This window comes from Oncorhynchus mykiss, chromosome 12 (assembly GCF_013265735.2).
Source record: "Oncorhynchus mykiss isolate Arlee chromosome 12, USDA_OmykA_1.1, whole genome shotgun sequence".
Classification (NCBI taxonomy): Eukaryota; Metazoa; Chordata; class Actinopteri; order Salmoniformes; family Salmonidae; genus Oncorhynchus; species Oncorhynchus mykiss.
This window is the reverse complement of record NC_048576.1, coordinates 59,704,298-59,727,662: the sequence shown is the minus strand read 5'-3', so window position 1 is coordinate 59,727,662 and position 23,365 is coordinate 59,704,298. Positions and strand designations below refer to the sequence as shown.

General features: G+C 41.7%; 1 protein-coding gene and 2 long non-coding RNA genes across 6 annotated transcripts; 1 reads left to right on the top strand and 2 right to left on the bottom strand.

Moving 5' to 3' along the window:
* Positions 1-2,406: 2,406 nt before the first annotated feature.
* LOC110537883 (SPRY domain-containing SOCS box protein 3) lies at positions 2,407-17,570 on the bottom strand. 4 transcript variants are annotated; one of them, XM_036937911.1, is made up of 7 exons: positions 17,392-17,570; positions 8,852-8,990; positions 8,343-8,520; positions 7,872-8,059; positions 7,404-7,506; positions 5,582-5,707; positions 2,407-3,951 (listed from the first exon to the last, which is right to left on the bottom strand). In XM_036937911.1, the coding sequence occupies exons 1-7, from the start codon at positions 17,553-17,555 to the stop codon at positions 3,542-3,544; spliced, it is 1,308 nt and encodes a 435-aa protein (XP_036793806.1). In that variant the 5' UTR covers positions 17,556-17,570; the 3' UTR covers positions 2,407-3,541. The 4 variants fall into 4 exon arrangements, with proteins under 4 accessions (XP_036793806.1, XP_036793807.1, XP_021480010.1 ...); XM_036937912.1 differs by having other exon boundaries at positions 17,429-17,469; XM_021624335.2 differs by lacking the exon at positions 17,392-17,570 and adding an exon at positions 17,118-17,256.
* Positions 17,284-19,438, top strand: LOC118937689. Its single transcript, XR_005035049.1, has 2 exons — positions 17,284-17,491; positions 18,225-19,438. It is a non-coding gene; the product is annotated as an uncharacterized LOC118937689 (long non-coding RNA).
* Positions 19,338-21,718, bottom strand: LOC110537889. Its single transcript, XR_002475686.2, has 2 exons — positions 20,453-21,718; positions 19,338-20,065 (listed from the first exon to the last, which is right to left on the bottom strand). It is a non-coding gene; the product is annotated as an uncharacterized LOC110537889 (long non-coding RNA).
* Positions 21,719-23,365: the final 1,647 nt, after the last annotated feature.

Sequence of the window (23,365 nt, the reverse complement as noted above, 5' to 3'; positions counted from 1 at the left end):
CATGCTGCTAAACATACGCTCGTAAAACTATCCTACCGATCTTTAACTTCGGAGATGTTATTTACAAAATAGCCTCCAACACTCTACTCAGCAAATTAGATGTAGTCTATCACAGTGCCATCCGTTTTGTCACCAAATCCCCATATACTACCTACCACCGCGACCTGTATGCTCTCGTTGGCTGGCCCTCGCTTCATATTCGTCGCCAAACCCACTGGCTCCAGGTAATCTACAAGTCTTTGCTAGGTAAAGCCCCGCCTTATCTCAGCTCACTGTTCACCATAGAAACACCCACCCATAGCACGCGCTCCAGCAGGTATATTTCACTGGTCATCCCCAAAGCCAACACTTACTTTCCTTCTAGTTCTCTGCGGCCAATGACTGGAACGAATTGCAAAAATCACTGAACCTGGAGACTTAAATCTCCCTCACTAACTTAAGCATCAGCAGTTAGAGCAGCTTACCGATCACTGCACCTGTAGACAGCCCATCTGTAAATAGCCCACCCAACTACCATACCTCATCCCCAAATTATTTATTTTTGCACCCCAGTATCTCTACTTGCACATCATCATCTGCACATCTATCATTCCAGGGTTAATGCTACATTGTATTTATTTTGCCACTATGGCCTATTTATTGTCTTACCTCCCTAATCTTACATTTGCACACACTATACATAGATTTTTCTATTGTATTATTGACTGTACGTTTGTTTATCCCATGTGTAACTGTTGTTGTTGTCGCACGGCTTTGCTTTATCTTGGCCAGGTCGCAGTTGTAAATGAGAACTTGCTCTCAACTGACCTACCTGGTTAAATAAAGGAAAAAAAATATTCACTCTGATAGATCAGATTTGTTGAATGTACACTAATCTGAGCAATGGAATGGTCTGAGTTCCATTGACTCCTTTTCCACATCTATGGCCATCTGTTGTCATGTCACCTGCTAGGTTGGAAAGCGACCTCTGCTTAGACTACGAATACCAGTAGAATGTTTTTGTCAATATGATTTTCAGATCACAAAAATGTATTTTTTGGCCAGAGCTGCCTCAGCTGATACCGCTGTCTGTACTCTGAAAGTGACATTTGTTTTGCAAAGAAAGGTTGATTTGTATTTTATTTGATGTTGATATGCCAAGGTATTTGCATTGTGCCATTGTAGGTTCTTTAGACCAGCAAACATTACTTACTTAATCCTTAGTTCTTGGGAGGAACATTGGTGTGCAAACACAAGATTTATATTGTTATTGCAACCTAACAGAGAATACTGAATGTAAATGATTTTTAAAGATTAAACATTTGCTGGAACCAGGGGGAAAAAAGGCAAAAAGCACAGATAATTTGACCAAAAAAAAACAAAAAACCTTGCCAATACAGCGATAGTTCTGTGCATATTTCACCTATTCATCTTAGTTTCAGTCAAAGGCCATGCTTTAGATATACATTATTGGAGAGAAAGATTGACAGAGATCAAGATAAGAATAAAGGCCTACACATACAGTATGAACATGAGCATAGAAGATCCATTTATATATCCCGTTTATACAGTGCATTGGGAAAGTATTTAGACTCCTTCACTTTTTCCAGTTTGTAACATTACAGAGTTGTTTTAGAAATTTTAGCAAATGTATTCAAAATAAAAAACAAATACCTTATACATAAGTATTCAGACCCTATGATAGGAGACTCGAAATTGAGCTCAGGTGCATCCCGTTTCCATTCATCTCATCTTTGAGATGTTTCTACAACTTGATTGGAGTCCACCTGTGGATTGGACATGATTTGGAAAGGCCCACACCTGTATATATAAAGGTCCCACAGTTGACAGTGCATATCAGAGCAAAAACCATGAGGTCGAAGGAATTGTCCATCGACTTCCAAGACAGGATTGTGTCGAGGCACAGATCTGGGGAAGGGTACCAAAACATTTCTACAGCATTGAAGGTCCCCAAGAACACAGCGGCCTCCATTCTTAAATGGAAGAAGTTTGGAACCACCAAGACCCAAGAACCCTGATAGAGCTCAAGAGTTCCTCTGTGGAGATTGGATAACCTTCCAGAAGGACAACCATCTCTGCAGCACTCCACCAATCAGGCCTTTATGTATGGTGGTGGCAGCATTCTGGAGGGATGTTTTTCAGCGGCAGGGACTGGGAGAGTAGTCAGAATTGAGGGAAAGAAACTAAGCAAAGTATAGTGTGATCCTTTATGAAAACCTCTGAATGTGATCGCAAATTTATATAATTTTTTTTTTTTTAAGTTAACATTTCTATAAACCTGTTTTTGCTTTGTCATTATGGGGTATTGTGTATAGATTGATGAGAAAAAATAACAATTGAATCCATTTTAGAATAAGGCTAATGTAATAAAATGTGGAAAAAGTCAAGGGGTCTGAATAGTTTCCAAATGCATGGTATATACAAGTGCTTTGATGCATAAAATAAACATTGTACACTGAAAAATACACATATATTTATTATAATATGTGGACACCCCTTTTCTACCCCCTTTGCCTTCTTTATTCAGTAAACTGTCTACAGCCCAACCATTGGATGCACAGGGGTGACAACTAAATCAAATGTCTGTGTGACTAACAGACACGAGTCTACCATCAAGCAGAAGGAGAGCATAACAGGGAGGTCGGTATAAGAACGGTGCATGACAACTCACAGTTCAACACAGTTCAACATGTGTATAATAGTCATCACTCCCCCAACCAATATCTAATACGACAGCAGTATTGAGTGAAAAATGAATCAGAACCCCCCCCCCCCTCCCCCCCTAAAACGTGTTAAAAAAATAAATAAAAAAGTTGTTGATATGACAAAAATAATTCAGGGGAATACATTGTCAAGCTGATCTAAATAAAAGAAAGAATAAAAGTTTGCTCCTGCTCCGAAACAAATGTGTTGATTAACAACAAAATAACTTTGTTTCACTGAGTATTCATAACTGTCAAACTGATTACTTGAACTGTGTATTACCTGCAGAGCAAGAACATATAAATGTAACAAGTAAATGTCCTGGAGACGACATTTTGACAACTCAACTTTCGTTCTTCGGTCAGCTAAAACAGAAACTTAAAATATGGCCTTACGGGCCACTCCTATAGCAATCCAACCAGCTTTTCATATACAAGGAGAAAGCATGGTGACAATTCACATAATGCTGCACTTGGTCTCTTTTCATTGATTCCATGTCATTCTTCTTGTTGCATATACTGTTAATGTACACTGAAGTTTGGCCATAGGTCTTTGTTTGATCTTGATTAAAATGTTTCCACAACACTGTCCCCCGTTCCTGGGTTCACCCATTAACGGTAACGTGTGTGAGTGCGTATGTGTGTAAGGGATTGTGAGTGTGTCTCAGGGAGGGGGCAGGGATTCAGTCCAGTTCATGGCTGAATCCAAATGGCACCCTATTGACAAGAGTCCTATGGGCCTTTGACCAGTAGTGCACTATATAGGGAATAGGGTGTCATTTAGGACACAGGTGGCGTGTGTTTACATTGTTTACATTGGGGGTCAAGTCGGATTCCCGTCACGTCCAACGACACCTCTTCCTCTGACATGCCTCAGGGTCCGACGAACACCCCTCAGAGTCATCGCTTTCAGAGGACAAGGCCCCGGCCAAGGGGGGCGTAGGGGTTGAGTCAGACCCCAAGCCCCCCACCCTCCCTTCTTCCCCCTCTGGGGCCCCCAGGAGGCCGTTGTTGAGGCTGAGGACCCAGCCCAGCTTATTGTGCAGCAGGTGGCGCAGGCCAGGGGGCAGCGGCAGGACGCTCAGGGTGTCTGGGCACTCAGGGAGGAGCTGGCGGAGGCGGGCACAGCACAGGTACTGCAGGGAAGTGGGCGTGAAGCAGGAGCGGATCATCTTCATGCTGCTCTTGGCTGCTGTGGAACACACCATGGGGTAGAAACGCTTGTTCTGTAGCGCCGTAGCCGCCACGCCTGCAGAATAGAATACACACTTTACTGTCCAGTTTAGAATGGAAATGTTTCCATTTTCTATCACATTACCCAACGTCACACACAAGCAAAATGCTAGGCGCAGCACAGGGGTAAATAGCTGGGTACATGCAGAGGGGGAATATGAGAAATCCTAGGTACGTTCCATGTTAATTAGGTCTAGAAGTGATTTATAGCGCCAGTTTTCCCATCCCAGATCAAGCCTAGTCCAATCACTTTGAATGGAAATTTTCCTTAGAGCATGCAATGTAACCCAGGACTAAGCTTAAATCAGTGTCTGGGAAACTGGCCCCTAATGCCCATCTAGTTACATGCTGCCTAACCACCCATCTAACATGCAGTGTTGGGGAAGCTACCCTGAAAATATAGTTTATCAAGCTACCAATTGCAGCATGCCTAAGACACGTTCACGCAGATGAGCAGGGACCCTGGGCATCTTTCTTTTGGTGTTTAGAAAGGCATCTTTTGTGTCCTAATTTTTCATAACTGTGACCTTAATTGCCCACCGTCTGTAAACTGACGAGTTGCGGTTTTGTCTCACCAGGGGTGATGGTCGGATTCTTATTTATCGTTGGGATCGATTTGGAGGTGGAGGGTCTGTCATGGTCTAGGGCGGTGTGTCACAGCATCATCGGACTGAGATTGTTGTCAATGCAGGCAATCTCAACGCTGTGCTTTACAGGGAAAACATCCTCCTCTCTCATGTGGTACCCTTCCAGCAGGCTCATCCTGACATGACCTTCCAGCATGGCAATGCCACCAGCCATACTGCTTGTTCTGTGCATGATTTCCTACAAGACAGGAATGTCAGTATTCTGCCATGGCCAGCGAAGAGCCCGGATCTCAATCCCAATCCCATTGAGCACGTCTGGGACCTGTTGGATTGGAGGGTGAGGTCTATGGCCATTCCTCCCATAAATGTCTGGGAACTTGCAGGTGCCTTGGTGGAAGAGTGGGGTAACATCTCACAGCAAGAACTGGACAATCTGGTGCAGTCCATGAGGAGGAGATGCACTGCAGTAAATGCAGCTGGAGGTCACACCAGATACTGAATGTTACTTTTGACCCCCTCCACCTTTGTTCAGGGACATATTATTCAATTTCTGTTAGTCACATGCCTGTGGAACTTTTCATTGTATGTCTCAGTTGTTGAATCTTGTTATGTTCATACAAAGATTTACACATCTTAAGTTTGCTGAAAAAAATGCAGTTGACAAATGCAGTTTGCTGAGTTTAGTTTACTTAACTAAAGTTAATTTGACAAAGTAGTTCAGCACATCCAAACTACTTTGTGATAAATGATATCTTAATCTAAAATGTCAGACTATAAATTGCAACAGTCAAATGTTAACAAAAACTGTTTCAAGTGAGAATTAGGCATGTCTGTGATGCCTCATCCATATTTTCTTATCTTTTTGCCCAAAAAAGTAGTGTAGTTCCAGTAGTTAGCTACAACGCTACATGGCAAAAAAGTTATTAACTACTCAAAACGCTACCAAGATTTGAATTTAGTTCAACTAGTACCAAGCTACTGCAAAACATAATTAAATTACTATGTGTAGATCACTACTCACCCCACCTGGTCCCCTTGACCTGTGACCCCGGTAATTACCTATGCACTTGCGGTTCTTAAAGAAGGTGAGTGTTCCGTGCCATGTGTCCAGGTGCACTCCGATGATTGAGCCCTGGCCGAAACGTGAGGAGAAGTTCACCTTGTCTCCTTTATGATGCAACAGACCTAGAAGAAGACGACCATATTAGCATTATAAGGGGAAAACAAAACAGGCTCACACAAAATTATTTCATGTTTCAAAATGTCTTTATCCAGATGAAGGGTACTATTATGGGATCCCCTGTGGCTCCTAATTATGCTAATTTGTATGTGGGTTACAGTCCATTCTCAACGCTAAAAAAAAGAGAAGATTTTTTGCACAACATTATTTGGAAATGGTACATTGATATCTTGGTTCCATTCTGGAATTTTCCATTCCAGTTAGCTCATCAAATGCCAACTAGCGTTAGAGCAATGACAGGAAGTCTATGGGAACAGCTTTCCGACCTACCTTCATACTGGATGGTCATGGCTTAACAGCTTTTGTCAAATTGACATCAAAAGTGATGTTTTTGCATTTTAGTTAACCCAAATCTCCTAACCTGCTACAAAAAGTCAAATTGGACAGAAGCTGTATTCCTTCTAGTCAAAACCATACTGGAAGAAGAGACATACAAATTATATCCACAAGTTAATCTGACTCTGGGGAAGTAGATAAAAGGTCTTCATTGCCAACATCCGAAGTATCCCTTAAACTCTTGTTTGGGGGACCAAAGATTCATTATGCAATCTTACACACATCAAATCAGTTTACTTGATATTTTGATTATTTGTGAGGTTAATGTTCTATACACAGACCTTTACAAGAAACCCACTGATCATAACAGTTTGCTGAAGGCTGATAGCTGTCACCCGCTTCCCAGAATCAAAATAATAAAAAAAAAAGCCAAATCCGACTTCAAATGAAACACTGAGATAAACATAAAATACCGATTATTGGAGGACCAAAAAAAGCCAATACCGATTAAATCGGCCGATTTTTTAAAAATGTATTTCAAATAATGACAATTACAACAATACTGAATGAACACTTATTTTAACTTAATATAATACATCAATAAAAATCAATGTAGCCTCAAATAAATAATGAAACATGTTCAATTTGGTTTAAATAATGCAAAAACAAAGTGTTGGAGAAGAAAGTAAAAGTGCAATATGTGCCATGTAAAAAAGCTAACGTTTAAGTTCCTTGCTCAGAACATGAGAACATATGAAAGTTGGTGGTTCCTTTTAACATGAGACTTCAATATTCCAAGGTAAGAGGCTTTAGGTTGTAGTGGGACTATTTGTAGTAGGACTATTTCTCTCTTATACCCTTTGTATTTCATATACCTTTTGACTATTGGATGTTCTTATAGGCACTTTAGTATTGCCAGTGTAACAGTATAGCTTCCGTCCCTCTCCTTGCCCCTACCTGGGCTCGAACCAGGAACACATCGAGAACAGCCACCCTCGAGGCATTATTACCCATCGCTCCACACACTTGCAAACCGCAGTGTTTGACAACCCTGCATCGGAGTTACTAGATAGTGTGTGGCTTTCCTTTTCTTTTTAAAGAAAACAAAAAAAACAGGCAACACAGGGTGATGATTTCACTGTGTATGTTTTGTAATCAAGGGCATGGGTTCAAATAGTATTTGTTTTTTGAGCTATGCTTGATTGAGCTTGCCTGGCACAAATACGATAGCTCCAAAAGTGAAAACCCTGTCCAGCAAAGCAGGCACCACTCAATCAAACGCTGAACATATGTGAAAGAAACTAATACTATATGAACCCAGGAATGCTTGTGATAAGTACTATCTGATGGATTATATGGTTTTACCAGTGTAGGAGAGACCCCAGCTGTCATCATCTTTCCCCAACAGGCTGCAGAAGGTATGTCTGTACTTATCCAGGTTCACGTCACAGGTTCCGATGCCTACCATCTACACAACATCAAAAGTCTTCATTCAACATGTTCACCTTAATCACATCTAAAAATAGAACAGTAATCAACATGCTTACCATCATACAAAATGCAAAAGGTTCACAAAATAAGCTTTAGGAAAGAGAAACCACTAAACTTCCTAAGGTCTTACAAGCCTAAGCCCCAACCCCCAGCAGTGGAGGCTGGTGAAGAGAGAAATTAGAGGACAGGCTCATAGTAATGGCTGGAATGGAATGAAAACAGCTCCATTCATTCCATTAAATATGCCCGTCCTCCTATTTAAAGTGACATCAGACTCTTTAAAGTGACACCAGACTGATCATTATAATCCGGTCTCCTGAGAAATGATGGATGGAGCCTCACCATATCGGTCCCGTACACTGGTGATGTCATCTTGATCTCCCAGAAGTGCTGGCCATCTGCCAGCTCCTTGGAACCTCTGATGGCTGCTGTGCCACAGCTGTACTCTGTGTGGAAGTTGACTTTGCGGTTGTCGCAGGTCATCAACGTGGCCGTGGAGCGGTTACTGTCGTCCCACACCCAGTCGAAGTCTGCAATGTCAAGAGGTCAGTGGATCCAATGACAGTTGACCTGCAACATCTCAGACACTTAGATATTTTAATAAGCAAATAATGGTGAGAGTTTAACTTTGGGAACACCCTGATACAGCTTGGGCATGAAACAGATGAAAACCCTCAGAAACCGTGTGAAATACCTGAAGGGACTACCTGAATTTGACCAATAAAAAACACTATTCCACTTCAAAACGTTTTGCTACGGTGTGCCCTTCTGAACACCACCTTAGTTTCTCCACCCTGCCCCTCCCATCCTCACACTGGTCTTCCTCTCCACAGTGGCAGTCTTTGATGCGGTGGAAGCCCCGGAGACGTGGGTTGTAGCTGGGCTCGGCCTGGGAGTCACAGGTGCAGTACGACTCTCCGGTAACGGGCACGGCACTGGGGACCGGTGGCACCACGTGCCGGTAGTCTGGCTCAGAGTCTGAGTCACTGTACTGCAGAGGGTACAAACACAATTTACAAACAGTACCTAACAGTGCTCAAATATGTCAGCTGTGCTTGACTCCGCATTTCTGGCACAATGGAACCATCTACGTCAGAGGTGTCAAACTCATTCCATGGAAGGCCAATTGTTTGCGGATTTTCACTCCTCCCTTGTACTTGATTGATCAACTAGCCTTAGGTCCCTGATTAGTTAGGAACTCCCCTGACCTGGTCTTAATTGGACACAAATTGAAAGGAAATAACAAAAACCAGAAGACAATCCGCCCTCCATGCAATGAGTTTCACACCCCTGGTCTACGTCCGTCACAAACCGACCCTTACCTGTAAGCGTTCGTAGCCCCACTCCTGACTCTCTGAGGCCAGTACCTGCACTCGGGAATCAGCGTCTCGCCGTATTCCACTCCATACGTAACGCCATGCCCGGCTGTTCCTGCTCCGCCTTGACATTGCAGCAGGACACCTGGGGGAGGGAGGAGTCAGGAGAGTTGGATGGACAAAGGCTGCGTCCAAAATGGCACCCTATTCAGTGCATTACTTTTGACCAGCCCTATGAGCTCCAGAAGTTGACATTTTTATAAAGTAGGCAAAAATGTGAAATGCAGTGCATTTGCTAAGTATTCAGAACACTTCACATTTTCCACATTTTATTACGTTACAGCCTTTTTCTAAAATTTAATAAATAGTTTCCCCACCTCATCAATCTACACACAATACCCCATAATGACATAGCAAAAACAGTTTGAAATATCACATTTACATAAGTATTCAGATCCTTTACTCAGTACTTTGAGAGCCCCGACGCTCGGTCTGAACATTAACACGCATCGCTTGTGGTATGGTTTTGGAAGCATAAGGACTTTATATTTCATATCAGGGAGAAATAATTTTCAAAAAACATAAAAGGACAAATTGATACACACACACGTCTTTATAGGGTTAGTGTTTCCACACCGCCATCTCCATGTTACAGTGTGTTTACGGAAGACAGAGGGACCACCTGTGCTAATTAGCTCTCTAGCATGCTCCTAACATGTGTGTAATGGAAGAAGGCCGCCAGAAACGTGTTGTCACTGAAAAACACTGGAGGCTGCAACTGTGATAAAGCCAGTTAAAAGTGTATACTTCGCATTTGTGAAATGATACTGACGCGATACCAAAGTAAAGGGCTTTATGTTTCTAGAACCATATCGCAATTTAGAATAAATTCAGGTTTAGATAAGAGTATTTGGCTGTTTTGGCTGCCAAAGCCAGTCTACCTCTTAAGATACTCTGAAGGTCCTTGGACCTTAAGGAGTAACGGTAGGCTCCTTAACCTCAAAGTCTAAGCCAGGGATCATCAAATAGATTCAGCCGTGGGAAGATTTTTTTCTTGGGTGGATTTGCAGACTGCAAAAATTTGCTAGCTAGCTAACCAACAATCGTAACCATGTGAGACAACAGGTGCTCATTGTGCAAATGTATTTATGTTTTTAACAAACATTGGAGACGAAATACAGTTTACATGTTGTCAACAATCTAAGCCAACCCTTTCTGTTTTGCCTCATAGTTGCGCACGTGTTGGTTTTGTTGCTAAACAACCAACCCGTCTATTAGTTTGTAGGCCAAACCGTTTGGATGCTACAGACGCATGTCTTTGTGAGAAGACCGATTCTCTGGATTTCTCCTGGTCTGACAAACAGTGATGTAGCTCTGCCACATTTCACAGCAGATGCAGAAGGCCGACATAGGTGGATGTGGTGGATTGAGCCTATGTAAAATTTTAAAAAACAAACATGTTTATCTTAGACAGATTTTGATGGGGACATTTTTATTATGTTAGACTGATGCACGGGTGCATCAATCGACTAGGGGGGTTAACAGTACATCTAGGGCTAACTGATGTCTAGCCACACCAAACATAATGCATAAATTAAGATTTCCCATTCAGGCCGTTTAAGTTTTAAACAAATTGTCACAGTTCCGGTTTGCTAAAGGGGCACCAATGCAACGGATAGAATGATGAGCCAGATATTTCACCGGCTGTATAAATATGAAGCATCCAGTTGCTGTTTCCACTCACTACCAAATATGGTGATGAGAGGAAGTCCAGTGGCCAGCAGTGTGAGAAGATGGCGCAAGATGGATTTTGGCCATCATTCTGCTAATTTTCTCATCGATTAAACATTTGATCACCATACAGCTTTGTTTCCAAAACTAAAATCTTTAACAGAATAGACTGTTTTGTAGACTTCACCCTTTGCCAGAGTTTTAAAAAATTGCATTGTTTAGAAGTACAAGAGCGAATTTACTTATTGCACACGCACTTCCGAGTAGGCCGTTCCCCAACATAAATGTGCAAATAAAATGCTAGAACGCGGCAATAGGATCTCATTAGCTTGTGCTTGGCTCTGCCCACCTCCTTGCTTGTTCTGCCCACTATAACTATTTTACTCCCATTGCAAAACTAGTAGTACACGACTCCAGGATTTTTGGAGTCGAATGTAGTCAACTCTTGCTCGACTCCCAAAATGATTGCAGTCCTTACTAGGAAGATTACATTTGCGTTCTAGAGGACTGACATGAGCATGATGCTGCCCACTTGCCTATAAAAGTCCCATTTTGTTTGAATATATAAGGTGATGTGTAGGAACTAGAATATTTCTGTGATATTTATCTGTGTGCAGCCTTGACAGATCCCATGGGATGATGCAGTGCACTACACTGATAAACCTGTTCTTTGCCATGTTATAGCCCTATTCGGTCGTAGCCCTATTATAGCCCTATTACTAGAGCGGTTGTTTCATCTTCAGGCATTTCTCTTAAAAAAAATATATATATATATATATTTCAGTGTGACCTGTTGCTGGCTGTTAGGCAATGAGTCAGGCTGATGCGGAGTGAGTGATTGGTGGGGAGGGCCAGAGGAGGTTGTATGTTTGTTTGTTGAGAGAGCACTACAGTCATGTAGTGCGAAAGGAGAGAGCAGCACGTGTGTACGTTGTGACAACTTTTTACCAGTTGTAGGTAGGCCATTTAGATTGTCATGGAGACAGCAATTTCTATCCCTTTATCCATAATCATATAATAATACGCTAGAATGCACATCAAGAAATAATGGAGACAAAGTGCAACAGGTGTAAAATATATTTTCACCAAAAATTCATAATTTATCTTAAAGCTATTTTGAGATGCATTACACTACTTTCAAGAGTGAACCATTTTATATTGTATTTATTTTCTAAATTGTGATGTTGTGATGTCATCAACAGGAGCCATGCTTTTACTCCTCAGTTTGCTCAAAGTGTGATGAGGAGAGGTATGTGTTGAATGTACATGTTAGCAAATGTTCACAAATGTTGTTGCACTACTGTCGGTAGGAATATATATTAGCATGAATGGGGATAATTTGTGTGCAACTTTACAAGGCTAGCCCAGCTACCGTTAGCTTAGGGTGCGGGAGAGTCTCTTTGCTGACGATTTTCTGGCATTATCTTTTATAAGGCAAATATACTTGTGTATGAGAGTCCAGACGGCAGCATTAACGTTTGCCTTGGATTTGTAGCCATTCCACGCAGGTATGTTGTGAAATGTGAGGTTTTTGTATTTCATGTTGTGCCTAGTTAGCTGTCGTTCATTTTGTTACCTGTCCGGTCACGCCAGGAATGGCATTGTTGAAAATAAAAGAGAGCCGCACACTCTAGGAGCTCAGATGCAAAAACTTAATACCAACGTTTCGACAGCCAAGCTGTCCCCATCAGGGTATATGGCATTGTTGCCTCATTAGTATGCCTCGGGTATAATAGTACATTAAAATAAATATTTTGCACATATTAGAAAATTATTAGTGTACAACATTTATTAAATGAAATTTTAGTCTTTTGAAAATATTAACATGTATAATATAATGTACAATGTATTTTTTTTGTTGATGTGAGTTTTCTCAAAGCGTGTTGAGGAGAGGCAATTACACTTGTGCATGAGTCCAGACGGCAGCATTAACGTTTGCATTCCATGCAGTCATTAAAAGAGACAAACCGCAGAATTGTGTCCAGAGCTTTCATTTCCCTCCCACCTTCAAATCAAATTGTATTTGCCACAGGTGTAGACCTTACAGTGAAATGCTTACTTACAAGCCCTTAACCAACAATGCAGATAAGAAAATACCCCCCCCCCCCCCCCAAAAAAGTAAGAGATAAGAATAACAAATAATTAAAAAGAGTAGCAGCAGTAAATAACAATAGCGGGGCTTTATACAGGGGATACCGGTACAGAATAACACCGGTGACGAGGTAATTGAGGTAATATGTACATGTAGGTAATTATTAAAGTGACTATGCATAGATAAGAGTGTAGCAGCGGCGAAGAAGGGAGGGGGCAATGCAAATAGTCTGGGTAGACATTTGATTAGATGTTCAGGAGTTTTATGGCTTGGGGGTAGAAGCTGTTTATAGAAACCTCTTTGTACCTAGACTTGGCACTCCGGTACCGTTTCCCGTGCGGTAGCATAGAGAACAGTCTATGACTTGGCTGGAGTCTTTCTGACAATTTATAGGGTCATCCTCTGACACCGCCAAGTATAGAGGTCCTGGATGGCAGGAAGCTTGGCCCCGGTGATGTACTGGGCTGTACGCACTACCCTCTGAAGTGCCTTGCGGTCGGAGGCTGAGCAGTTGCCATACCAGGCAGAGATGCAAACCGTCAGGATGCTCTCGATGGTGCAGCTGTAAAACCTTTTGAGGATCTGAGGACCCATGCCAAATCTTTTCAGTCTCCTGAGGGGGGAATAGGTTTTGTTGTGCCTACTTCATGACTGTCTTGGTGCGTTAGGACCATGTTAGTTTGTTGGTGATGTGGACGCCAAGGAACTTGAAGCTCTCAATCTTCTCCACTACAGCTCCGTCGATGAGAATGGGGTCATGCTCGGTCCCCATTTTCCTGTAGTCCACAATAATCTTTGTCTTGGTCACATTGAAAGGTTGTTGTCCTTGCACCACGCGGTCAGGTCTCTGACCACCTCTCTATAGGTTGTCTCATCATTGTCTGTGATTAGGCCTACCACTGTTTTGTCATCTGCAAACTTTAATGATGGTGTTGGAGTCGTGGTTGGCTATGCAGTCATGAGTGAACAGGGAGTACAGGAGGAGACTGAGCACGCACCTGAGGGGCCCCCGTGTTGAGGATCTGTGTGGCAGATGTGTTGTTACCTACTCTTACCACCTGGGGGCTGCCCATCAGGAATCCAGGATCCAGTTGCAGAGGGAGGTGTTTAGTCCCAGGGTCCTTAGCTTAGTGGGTCTAGGGTTTCTGGGAAAATGGTGTTGATGTGAGCCATGACCAGCCTTTCAAAGCATTTCATGGCTACAGATGTGAGTGCTACAGGTCGGTAGTCATTTAGGCAGGTTACCATAGTGCTCTTGGACACAGGGACTATGGTAGTCTGCTTGAACCATGTTGGTATGACGGACAAACATGTAGAGGTTGAAAATGTCAGTGAAGACACTTGCCAGTTGGTCAGCACATGCTCGGAGTACACGTCCTGGTAATCCGTCTGGCACTGCTGCCTTGTGAACGTTGTCCTGTTTAAAGATCTTACTCACATCCGCTGCAGAGAGCGTGATCACACAGTCATCCGGAATAGCTGATACTCTTATGCATGTTTCAGTGTTACTTGCCTCGAAACGAGCATAGAAGTTATTTAGCTCGTCTGGTAAGCTAGTGTCACTGGGCAGCTCTCGACTGTGCTTCCCTTTGTAGTCTGTAATAGTTTGCAAGCCATGCCAGATCCGACGAGCATTGGAGTCGGTGTAGTATGATTCGATCTTAATCATGTATTGACGCTTTGCCTGTTTGATGGTTTGTCGGAGGGCATAGCGTGATTTCTTATAAGCTTCAAGGAGTTCCGCTCCTTGAAAGTGGCAGCTCTACCCTTTAGCTCAGTGCGAATGTTGCCTGGAATCCATGACATCTGGTTGAGGTCCCTGTGGGGACGACGTCATCGATGCACTTATTGATGAAGCCAGTGACTGAGGTGGTGTATTCCTCAATGCCATTGGAAGAATCCCGGAACATAATCCAGTCTGTGCTAGCAAAACGGTCCTGTAGTTTAGCATCTGCTTAATCTGACCACTTGTTTATTGACCGAGTCACTGGTGCTTCCTGCTTTCATTTTTGCTTATAAGCAGGAATCAGGAGGATAGAATTACAGCCATATTTGCCAAATGGAGGGCGAGGGAGAGCTTTGTACACATCTGTGTGTGGAGTAAATGTGGTCTAGAAATGTTTTCCCATCTGGTTGCACATTTAACATGCTGATAGAAATTAGGTAAAATGAATTTGAGTTTCCCTACATTAAAGTCCCCGGCCACTAGGAGCGCCGCCGCTGGATGAGCGTTTTCCTGTTTGCTTATGCTGGTATACAGCTCATTGAATTTGTGCCAGCATCGGTCTGTTGTGGTAAGTAGACAGCTACGAAAAATACCAGAACACAACGCAAAAAGGTACCAGTACAGAACCTGTTACAAAAGTAGTGGAAAACGCACTAGAGCGCATTACATAAATTCACTCGGAGGTGGTTTAAACTCCATTCCAACGTTGACTACTTAAAGAAAAAGGTATCAAGCGCAGTGCTTTATGCATGCTCAGTTCTTGGGTCTCGGGGGCTACCCGAGTGGAAATTTGAAATGGAAGTTATGAAACTCCCTCATGTGGTTCCTTTTATGGGGAAAAGTTCTCATTGAAACTGACTTGAGCTAAATGTGGAGAATTACAAATTTGCCTCTGTTGGCCATCAAGTACCCTATTCATGTATATGCCATCGTAGGCTACCATTTGATACAATAAATATGCTGAAATTAAATGACGATATCACTGGAGTCATTGCAAATCAATTTGTGCCACTTGTGTAGCCTACCTGGACCTGGCAAAGCAATTTAATAAATAGCCTATGACTTCAGTTTGTTGATGTAGCCTTGTGTTATTATGAACACATTTGATTGACGGTAACAGTTGTCAGATTAGGCTACAGGTAAAACAAATAAAAATGAAACACTGGCTGTTGTTGACAAGTATATTCAGTTCATATGCATATTGTTCATATTTAACTGAGTGATTGAAATTATGACCCATCCTCAGTAGCCTATACCAGCAGGCTATTTGGGAAACAAGCACTTATGACGAAATCGCCTCGCTATTCATTAATTAGTCTTAATTTGAATTTAGTAAGCTGCTAAATCGTTCAGTTTACAGCTTGCCTACATCTTATCTAGTATACTGTAGACTATCTGAAATTAGATGTAGGCCTATACGGGGCTATAGGATACCAGCCTTTAGCTAAGCAAACTGTCATTGCATTCATAAATCCAGATTTGTGTCTGTAGCCTATGCCTATTGAAATGACAAGTCAATCTCGCAAATGGGCCATTTATAATGGTTTGCAGTCTTAATATTTGGCACATAAAAGCACAATTGCCAGAAAATAGTCTAACAGTTGTTTTATGTTCATCCAAGTGTTTCTTGCTCAGAGATTGAGATCCTCTGTCTAACTTTCATCACTCAAACTCTCCTGTCGGATTAATCTATAGTTACGCACATGCAAAAAGGGGATTTATTTACATAAAATAAACCAGGTTCAAGGCCTGAATGCTGATTGGCTGAAAGCTGTGGTATATCATACCCTATACCACAGGTATGACAAAACATTACTTTTTACTGTTCTAATAAGTGGTAACCAGTTTATAATAGCAATAAGGCACTCTGAGGGTTTGTGGTATTTGGCCAATATACCATGGCTAACGGCTGTCTGCAGGCACTCCCCGTTGTTTAGTGCGTAAGAACAGCCCTTGGCCATGGTATATTGGCCATATACCATACCTTATGACATAATAAAGGAATTTGAATGTGGCAAGAGAAAATATAATTAACCCTTATTAAACTCGGCAGATCATTTTCCACCAATGGATGTCGGTTTGACTGCTATGATTAAGCAATATCATAACTTCCGATAATTATTTTGAGGAAACACGAATTATGCTTCTAACGTCGTTTCACGTTACTATGACAATCCTCCTAATTGTCTCGATAACGTTATGGAAAAATGGTTTGTCGTCGAAATTTGGCAACTCTCTTGCTGGGTGGAAAAAATGTGGATTCGTTTTCCAAGCCTTTTGGATGGGATTTGAGTGGTAATTGGGCTAAACATTTTAGCTTCACCTGGCAACCCTGCCTACTGTACACTTCACACACATGCACATATTTTACTTACCTAGTTGCTGTGCATAAAATATCTGATCAAATTAAGTGACGAGGCCACTGATTAGATCATGCAATCAATCATCTCGTGCATTTCGTCGGGTACGTTTTGGGCCTAACGTTAGCCGGCTAGCGGAACAGCCATAACGTGCTGCAACATGTTGTCAATTTAACTAACGTTAACCGGCTAGCTGTGCCTCCTTGGTCAAGAACTACAAATACATCATGGCAAAAATTGTGGAAATAATATGCATCATAACTAGTTACATATCTACAGTTAGTAACCTTTCTCCAACATGTTTTTGTTGACGTTAGCTAGCAAGTACCTAGCTGGATAGCGTTAGCGCGATTGCTAATGTACCTGTACTGTAACGTTACCAGCTTGCCAGTCGTCCGCTTCCTGTCTTACACTTAAAAATAATCCCTCGGTTTTCGTTAAACATCACAGGACTGAATACGTCAACATCTTAATCAAACATTTGCAGTTAAGTACAGTACATTTGCAGTTCAGTACATGCTAGTCGGCCAACAGAGTAATAAGAGTTTCTCAGCCCAGAGGCGCAACATCGCGAGACTTCCGGGAACACTTGCAAAACAGACCAGGCCTGGGTTTGAGACTACAATGGGATACGTACATTTTTTCCCCCTTACGCTTCGAACACTCCGACTCACCCGGATGGACACCAACTACCGGGAGTCCATCAGCCCAGTTGAACGCCTGGCCTTTTGTCTCCGGTAAACTACACTCTAGTACATTTTTAAAGCCTTTGATACCATAATTGATTGATATTTGATGCATTGTTTTTATGTGCAACCTAACTAGCTAAAGGGCTCTAGTTAATAGTCCATATTTGACATTAGATGTACTTTTACAGAATGTTCATTGGGACTATAACTTTTCCCAAAATTGGTTTATAATCCTTTTTGAAATATAAAATGTTACCAAATGAAAAGAAAGGTGCCTCCTGCCCTGATAAAGGTAGGCTAGTCTTCTCCAGGACCCATTGTTGTTCAAGACAGTTAGTCATTCATGACATTCTTATTGGACTCGCATACACTCTTAGTGAAAAAGGTTCCAAAAGTGTCCTTCTGCTTTCCCCATAGGATAACCATTTTTAGTTCCAGGTATAATACTTAATACATGGAACCCAATAGGGTTCTACTTGGAACCAAAAGGGGTACTACCTGGAACCTAAAAGGGATCTCCTATGGGGACAGCCAGAGAACCCTTTTAAGTAGATAGTACCATTCTTTCTAAGAGTAGAGTTGGCCTGGACTACAGTTTATTGATATAGTCATAGACTGAATTGTACTGTTTCAAGGCATTGTTAATGATGGTTGATGAGTATTACAATATAATTAGTAAAGCATAATAAACAGTAATGAGGTAGCTATATGAGTAGATATAATATGTGGGTGGAATTCAAGTTATACACAATATTGATCATTATTTTGAATTATATTTTAGATTCTTGACGACAGGGGACTCCTACAGGACCATAGGATTCAGCTTCCGAGTTGGACGGTCCACGGTGGCAGGCATTGTCCCCTCTGTGGCACAAGCCATTTGGGACTGTCTGGTTGGTGAAAACATGCCTGTCCCCAAGGAGGAAGACTGGAGGGCCATCGCTGCCGAGTTCCTGGAGGTGGAATTTCCCCAACTGTCTTGGCTCCATTGACGGGAAACATGTAGTAATCCAGGCTCCACCGTGCTCAGGTTCGCAGTTCTACAACTACAAGGGTACATATTCAGTTGTACTCTTGGCTGTAGTAGATGCCATCTACTGTTTCCGTGTTGTCGATGTTGGTGCTTACGGCAAGTGAAGTGATGTCGTGACCCTCCGAGACTGCCTTTGGCCAGGCACTTCAGGATGGCACCCTGGATATTCCACTACCTGCATCACTCCCTGGGGCTGAAGACCTGGGACCTGTTCACCACGTCTTCGTCGGTGATGAGGCCTTCCCTTTAAGACCCAACCTCATGAGGCCCTACGCTGGACGCCAGCTGCCATTGCCAAAGCCCGTAAGGATCTTTAACAAACGACTGTCCAGGGCAAGGTTAGTTGTTGAATGCGCCTTTGGGATTCTGGCAGCCCGATGGAGAATGTATTGGAGAGTGCTTGGTCTCAGCCCCTCAAATGTTGATGCCTGCGTGAAGGCCACATGTGTTCTCCACAACTACCTGCGGAGGTCATTCCAGGAGCCGCTCCGGATGGAGATGGGCACGCCAAATGGTCACCTTCCTGATGTTACCAGGGCAGGTGCCAACAACGCCCCCAGACAGGCACTGACATTAACGTCAGTATTATACACACCTGGCATGGTACGTCAGGTGAGCGGGAGCACTAATTAAGGTTATACGACATACAGTTAGTATGATAACAAAGGGAAAGGGTAACCTAGGGTCCATACAAATAGTACAGTTTACCACCATGTTCACTGGCCTGACAAAATACAGGTGGAAAAAAAACTAATTAGGAAGAGAATGTGTGTTTTTACTTTCATCTTGTCTTAGATCAGCAAAGGTGTAGGGAAGAAATAAGCAGATTAAGTCTAAATTAGATATTAATAAACAACTGACTATGAAAACATTATAATTTAATAAGTATTCAAGTACAGGAAAGAACATGACAGGTATGTGTGTTGTAAAAATGTTTTAAAAAATAAAACTATTGAAATAGGTGTGTGCGTGCGTGTAAATTATTATTATTTTTTTTAAATTAATGTGTAGCCTGTAATCTGTAAGAGAACAGCAAGAGCATGTATTTTTGGTACAACTGCAGACCGATACAGGGACTACTCATAAAGCCTAGACGTAGTAGGGGAACTTCAGATATGACCATAAAGAGAGAGAGGGCAGGGCACTGGAGATCTGAGGTACGAAGAGGTGTGTGTGTATCTCTGTCTCTGAGAAAAAGGGAATAATATGTAGCCATAACACAGCTAAACAAACAAATGGCCCCTGGACGTCATGGACCAGTCGATGGAACATAACTTCACAAAAAGTTTCAACACCCTGGTTTTCAAGTGGTTTTAAATGAAAGAAATATATTGACCTTTAGTCTCGTAAGAGACCAAGAGCATCTGTGAAAACTCCGTATGAGTTTCAATTCAGAAATCTATGTAACACTAATAATGAATGCTATCCTAAGACTTTATAAACAAATGACTTTATGAATTGACTGAATTTAAACGGAACTGACGTGTGTGAAAAGAAAGGTACAATGAGGGAGGTCAAAACAACAACTAGACAACTCCTCTCCTCTTCCTGTCCTTCCTGTGAGCTGGTCAGCTAAATTGACTCCATTTCTGAAAGGGAAGAGAAAGACAACACATACAAACTTAACATAATATGACACAATAAAAGGTGAGATTTATGTTAACTAAATACTGCTTGCATAGTGTAGTTAGTGGCATAAATATAGGAACAGTGTGGTAAAGTTGGTAATACTTGCTGTTTACTCATATAATTTGTATTTCAGATCAAAAGATGAATATGACAGGCAGATATTTCGACAGCAAACTGTTTTAGAATATTTTCTAACCCAGAAACAACAGCTATACATTTGCCTCATATTAATACTTTGATCTGAAATACCAATTAACCCACATGACTATACTGTAAAAATGACCTACTTTACTTCACTGTCGCACACTTATGACACTACCTGTGATGTGGAGAGAAAAAAAACCTACCATTGAACTCGGCTTCGAAAAGCAGCTGATACATTTTAACCTTGACTGCTGCTTTTCTTTGCTGAGGCAGCCTCTTCAGTGTTGGCACCAGGCTCATGGCAAAGAGGGTCTCTTCATCCTCCTTCCTGTTAGCATCAGGTTGGGCTGAAATGAGTTGAGTGGATCTGGGGGCTGGTACCTCCGATGACGCCTGGTGTGACGTTGTTCCTCTTCGTTTCTCTCTCTGTTTCTCTCCACGGCCACATCCTGTTCAACGAGGTCCTCAGTGGTCACTTCCGTGAGGTTCATAATAATCTCAGGTGGTCCTAGATCTAGAGGTGCTTCCTCCATTTCATCATCTTCCATGGCTGCACCGGTAGTGGTCATACTCGTGGATGATGTTGTAGAGGGTCTCACTCCACCGGTGGAGGTGATGGTCGCATTTGTAGGTGACGTTGAGGGTCTTGATGCACCAGTGGCGACAACACTTGTGGATGACGTAGTAGAGGGTCTGGCTGTAAAATTGCCACTCGTTGCCCTAGGCACAATAAATGGATCCAGAAAAGAAAGAATGTGGCAGAAGGCTGGTGGCCTGAAGCTGATGACCCAGACCTCTTATCTTTCTCTGCCCTTCTCTCTCTCTGATACCTGTCCCTGAGTCCTCTCCACCTCCTCCTACAGTCTTCTTCTACATAGACATGAACATGATAAGCCAAACCATTACCTAGCATAACTATAGTTATTAGATAGCTATCATGGACATGTCGCCTACTGTACACATACACACACACACGGTTATCTGACCAAATTATCAGGGTACAGTAGTATCTACCATTTATATTACTATTTATCTGACATTCACACTCTTTCAAACATGATTATTTGGGAAAGTTAAAGGGTAGTAGCTAGCAAAATTTATTTTACTATTTATTTCACACACACCTCTTGGCTAGGTTAGTTAGCTAGCTAACGCTAACTAGCCACATCTAGCACAAGCTCACTACTAAACTGACCTGGCAATCCTACTATCGTGGACACTTGTCTCCAAGTAGCATTTTTTGTGTTTATGTCCCTGTAGCTGTCAGCAGTTGTGTCAAAAAGACACGGTTTTGAGGATACTGCAAAAATGATTCTCTCCTCCATGTGTCCAACTGCATGCGACCATTTGCAAAAGGTACTTGCATCAGTATAGTTGCCTAGCTGCGCAAAATGTTATGCTGCAGTGATGCAACGACGCAGTCGGTGTGTTCGATGCCGTGTTCCTACGCATGCCAACGTCGCCACGACATCCCTACAAGTGTGATCCGGGATTTCTATAGGAGAAGCAGTCTCTGCCCAACTTTTTTTTAAAACTTTTTTTATTAACAACAAATCAATACAGAAAGTACATGAGGGAACACAAGTATATATAGATTATAAACAATCGAGCTAGGGGGTACAATATCACATTACAATTACACAAGGACCTTAAGGGACATACATACACTTACAATTCTAACAGCTTTTTGGGGGGGGCGAGTATTTAACTGTCTTAAAATGCAGTTCAATTTCTTTTTGTAGGGTAAGAAAATGTGTTTTTTTGTTTGTAAATTTATATTTGTGTATATGAAATTTGGCCAAAAGAATAATTACATTAATTACATAAAAATGTTTCAGCTTATTTCTATCGTATGTAAAGAATCCAAGCAGTACATCTCTCCACAATAGTGTAAAATCTTCATAAATGTGTTCAATTATAAATCTACTGATGTCTTGCCACAGTTTTCTTACATGAATACAATGCCAAAAAAAGATGCAACACTGTTTCTGGGTGGTCATTACAAAAGGAGCAATTTGAGTTTATGTTTTCCTTAAACTTCTTCATATAGTGGTTGGCAGGATAATATTTATGAATAATTTTAAAGGACACTTCCTTAATTTTGTTAACAAGTAGGTATGTGTGTGGCAACATCCAAACTTTTTCCCAACAGATATTATCAATAAATCCATTCCAATAAGGCATGACATAACATGGTTCGTATCGCTCTGTTGTTGAATGGACCAAAAGAGAAACAAATCTTTCCTACGGATGAGTCAACAGGGGTAATGGGAGGTAGGCTCTGAGGGTCAGGTCTTGACACATTCCTGAATAACAGAGCAACACCTGAGGGAATGGCGTCTAAAACAATTGCAAAATGTTTAGGTGTTACAGGTACCATGTAAAGTGATAAGAATTCCTTATAACTGAGTAAAAGACCCTCTGCATTTACCAGTTGGCTCACCAATAGGATATTATTTCGGGACCAATATTCTAAAAACAAAGAAGTATTTTTATACAATATATCCAGATTATTCCATATATAATATCTGTGTGGAGAAAAATAGTGTTTATAAATTAATGACCATGACAAGAAAACCTGCCGATGAAAAGCAGAAAGTTTCACTGGAATCATGTCAATATTATAACTGCAAAACAACATGAAGTTAAGGCCACCAAAAGTAGAGAAGACATGATGAGGAATACAATTCCAGATAGAAGTGGGTCTTCTTCGGAATTGTTTTATCCAATTGATCTTAAAACTATTATCTAAAGTAGTAAAGTCCAGAAAATTCAGTCCACCATTCTCATAAGTGTTCATTACAACAGTTTTCCTAATGTAATGGGTATGGTTTCTCCAAAGTAAGTTGAAAAGCATCTGGTCTATCTCCTTGCTTATTTTACTGTCAAGATATAAAGACAGAGCGCCATATGTTAGTCTAGAGATACATTCGGCCTTGGTTATTAGGACTCTACCTTTTAAAGATAAGTCCCTCTGTAGCCATTGATTTAGCTTCTTCTGGGTATTTTTAATAAGAGGGTTCAAATTTAGTAAGCCTCTAGACTTTTGATCCTTTGTAATGGTTATGCCTAAATATGTAAGTTCTTCTTTTACTGGAATACCATAATATGAAGGT

Coding starts and splice junctions, on each gene's coding strand:
- LOC110537883 (XM_036937911.1), bottom strand. CDS start 17,555: ATGCATCAAATATCAATCAATTATGGTATCAAAGGCTTTAAAAATGTA. Junction 8,521..8,851: donor GGGGCTACGAACGCTTACAG/GTAAGGGTCGGT, acceptor TACCCTCTGCAG/TACAGTGACTCAGACTCTGA. Junction 7,507..7,871: donor CAGTGTACGGGACCGATATG/GTGAGGCTCCAT, acceptor GATGTTGTGTAG/ATGGTAGGCATCGGAACCTG.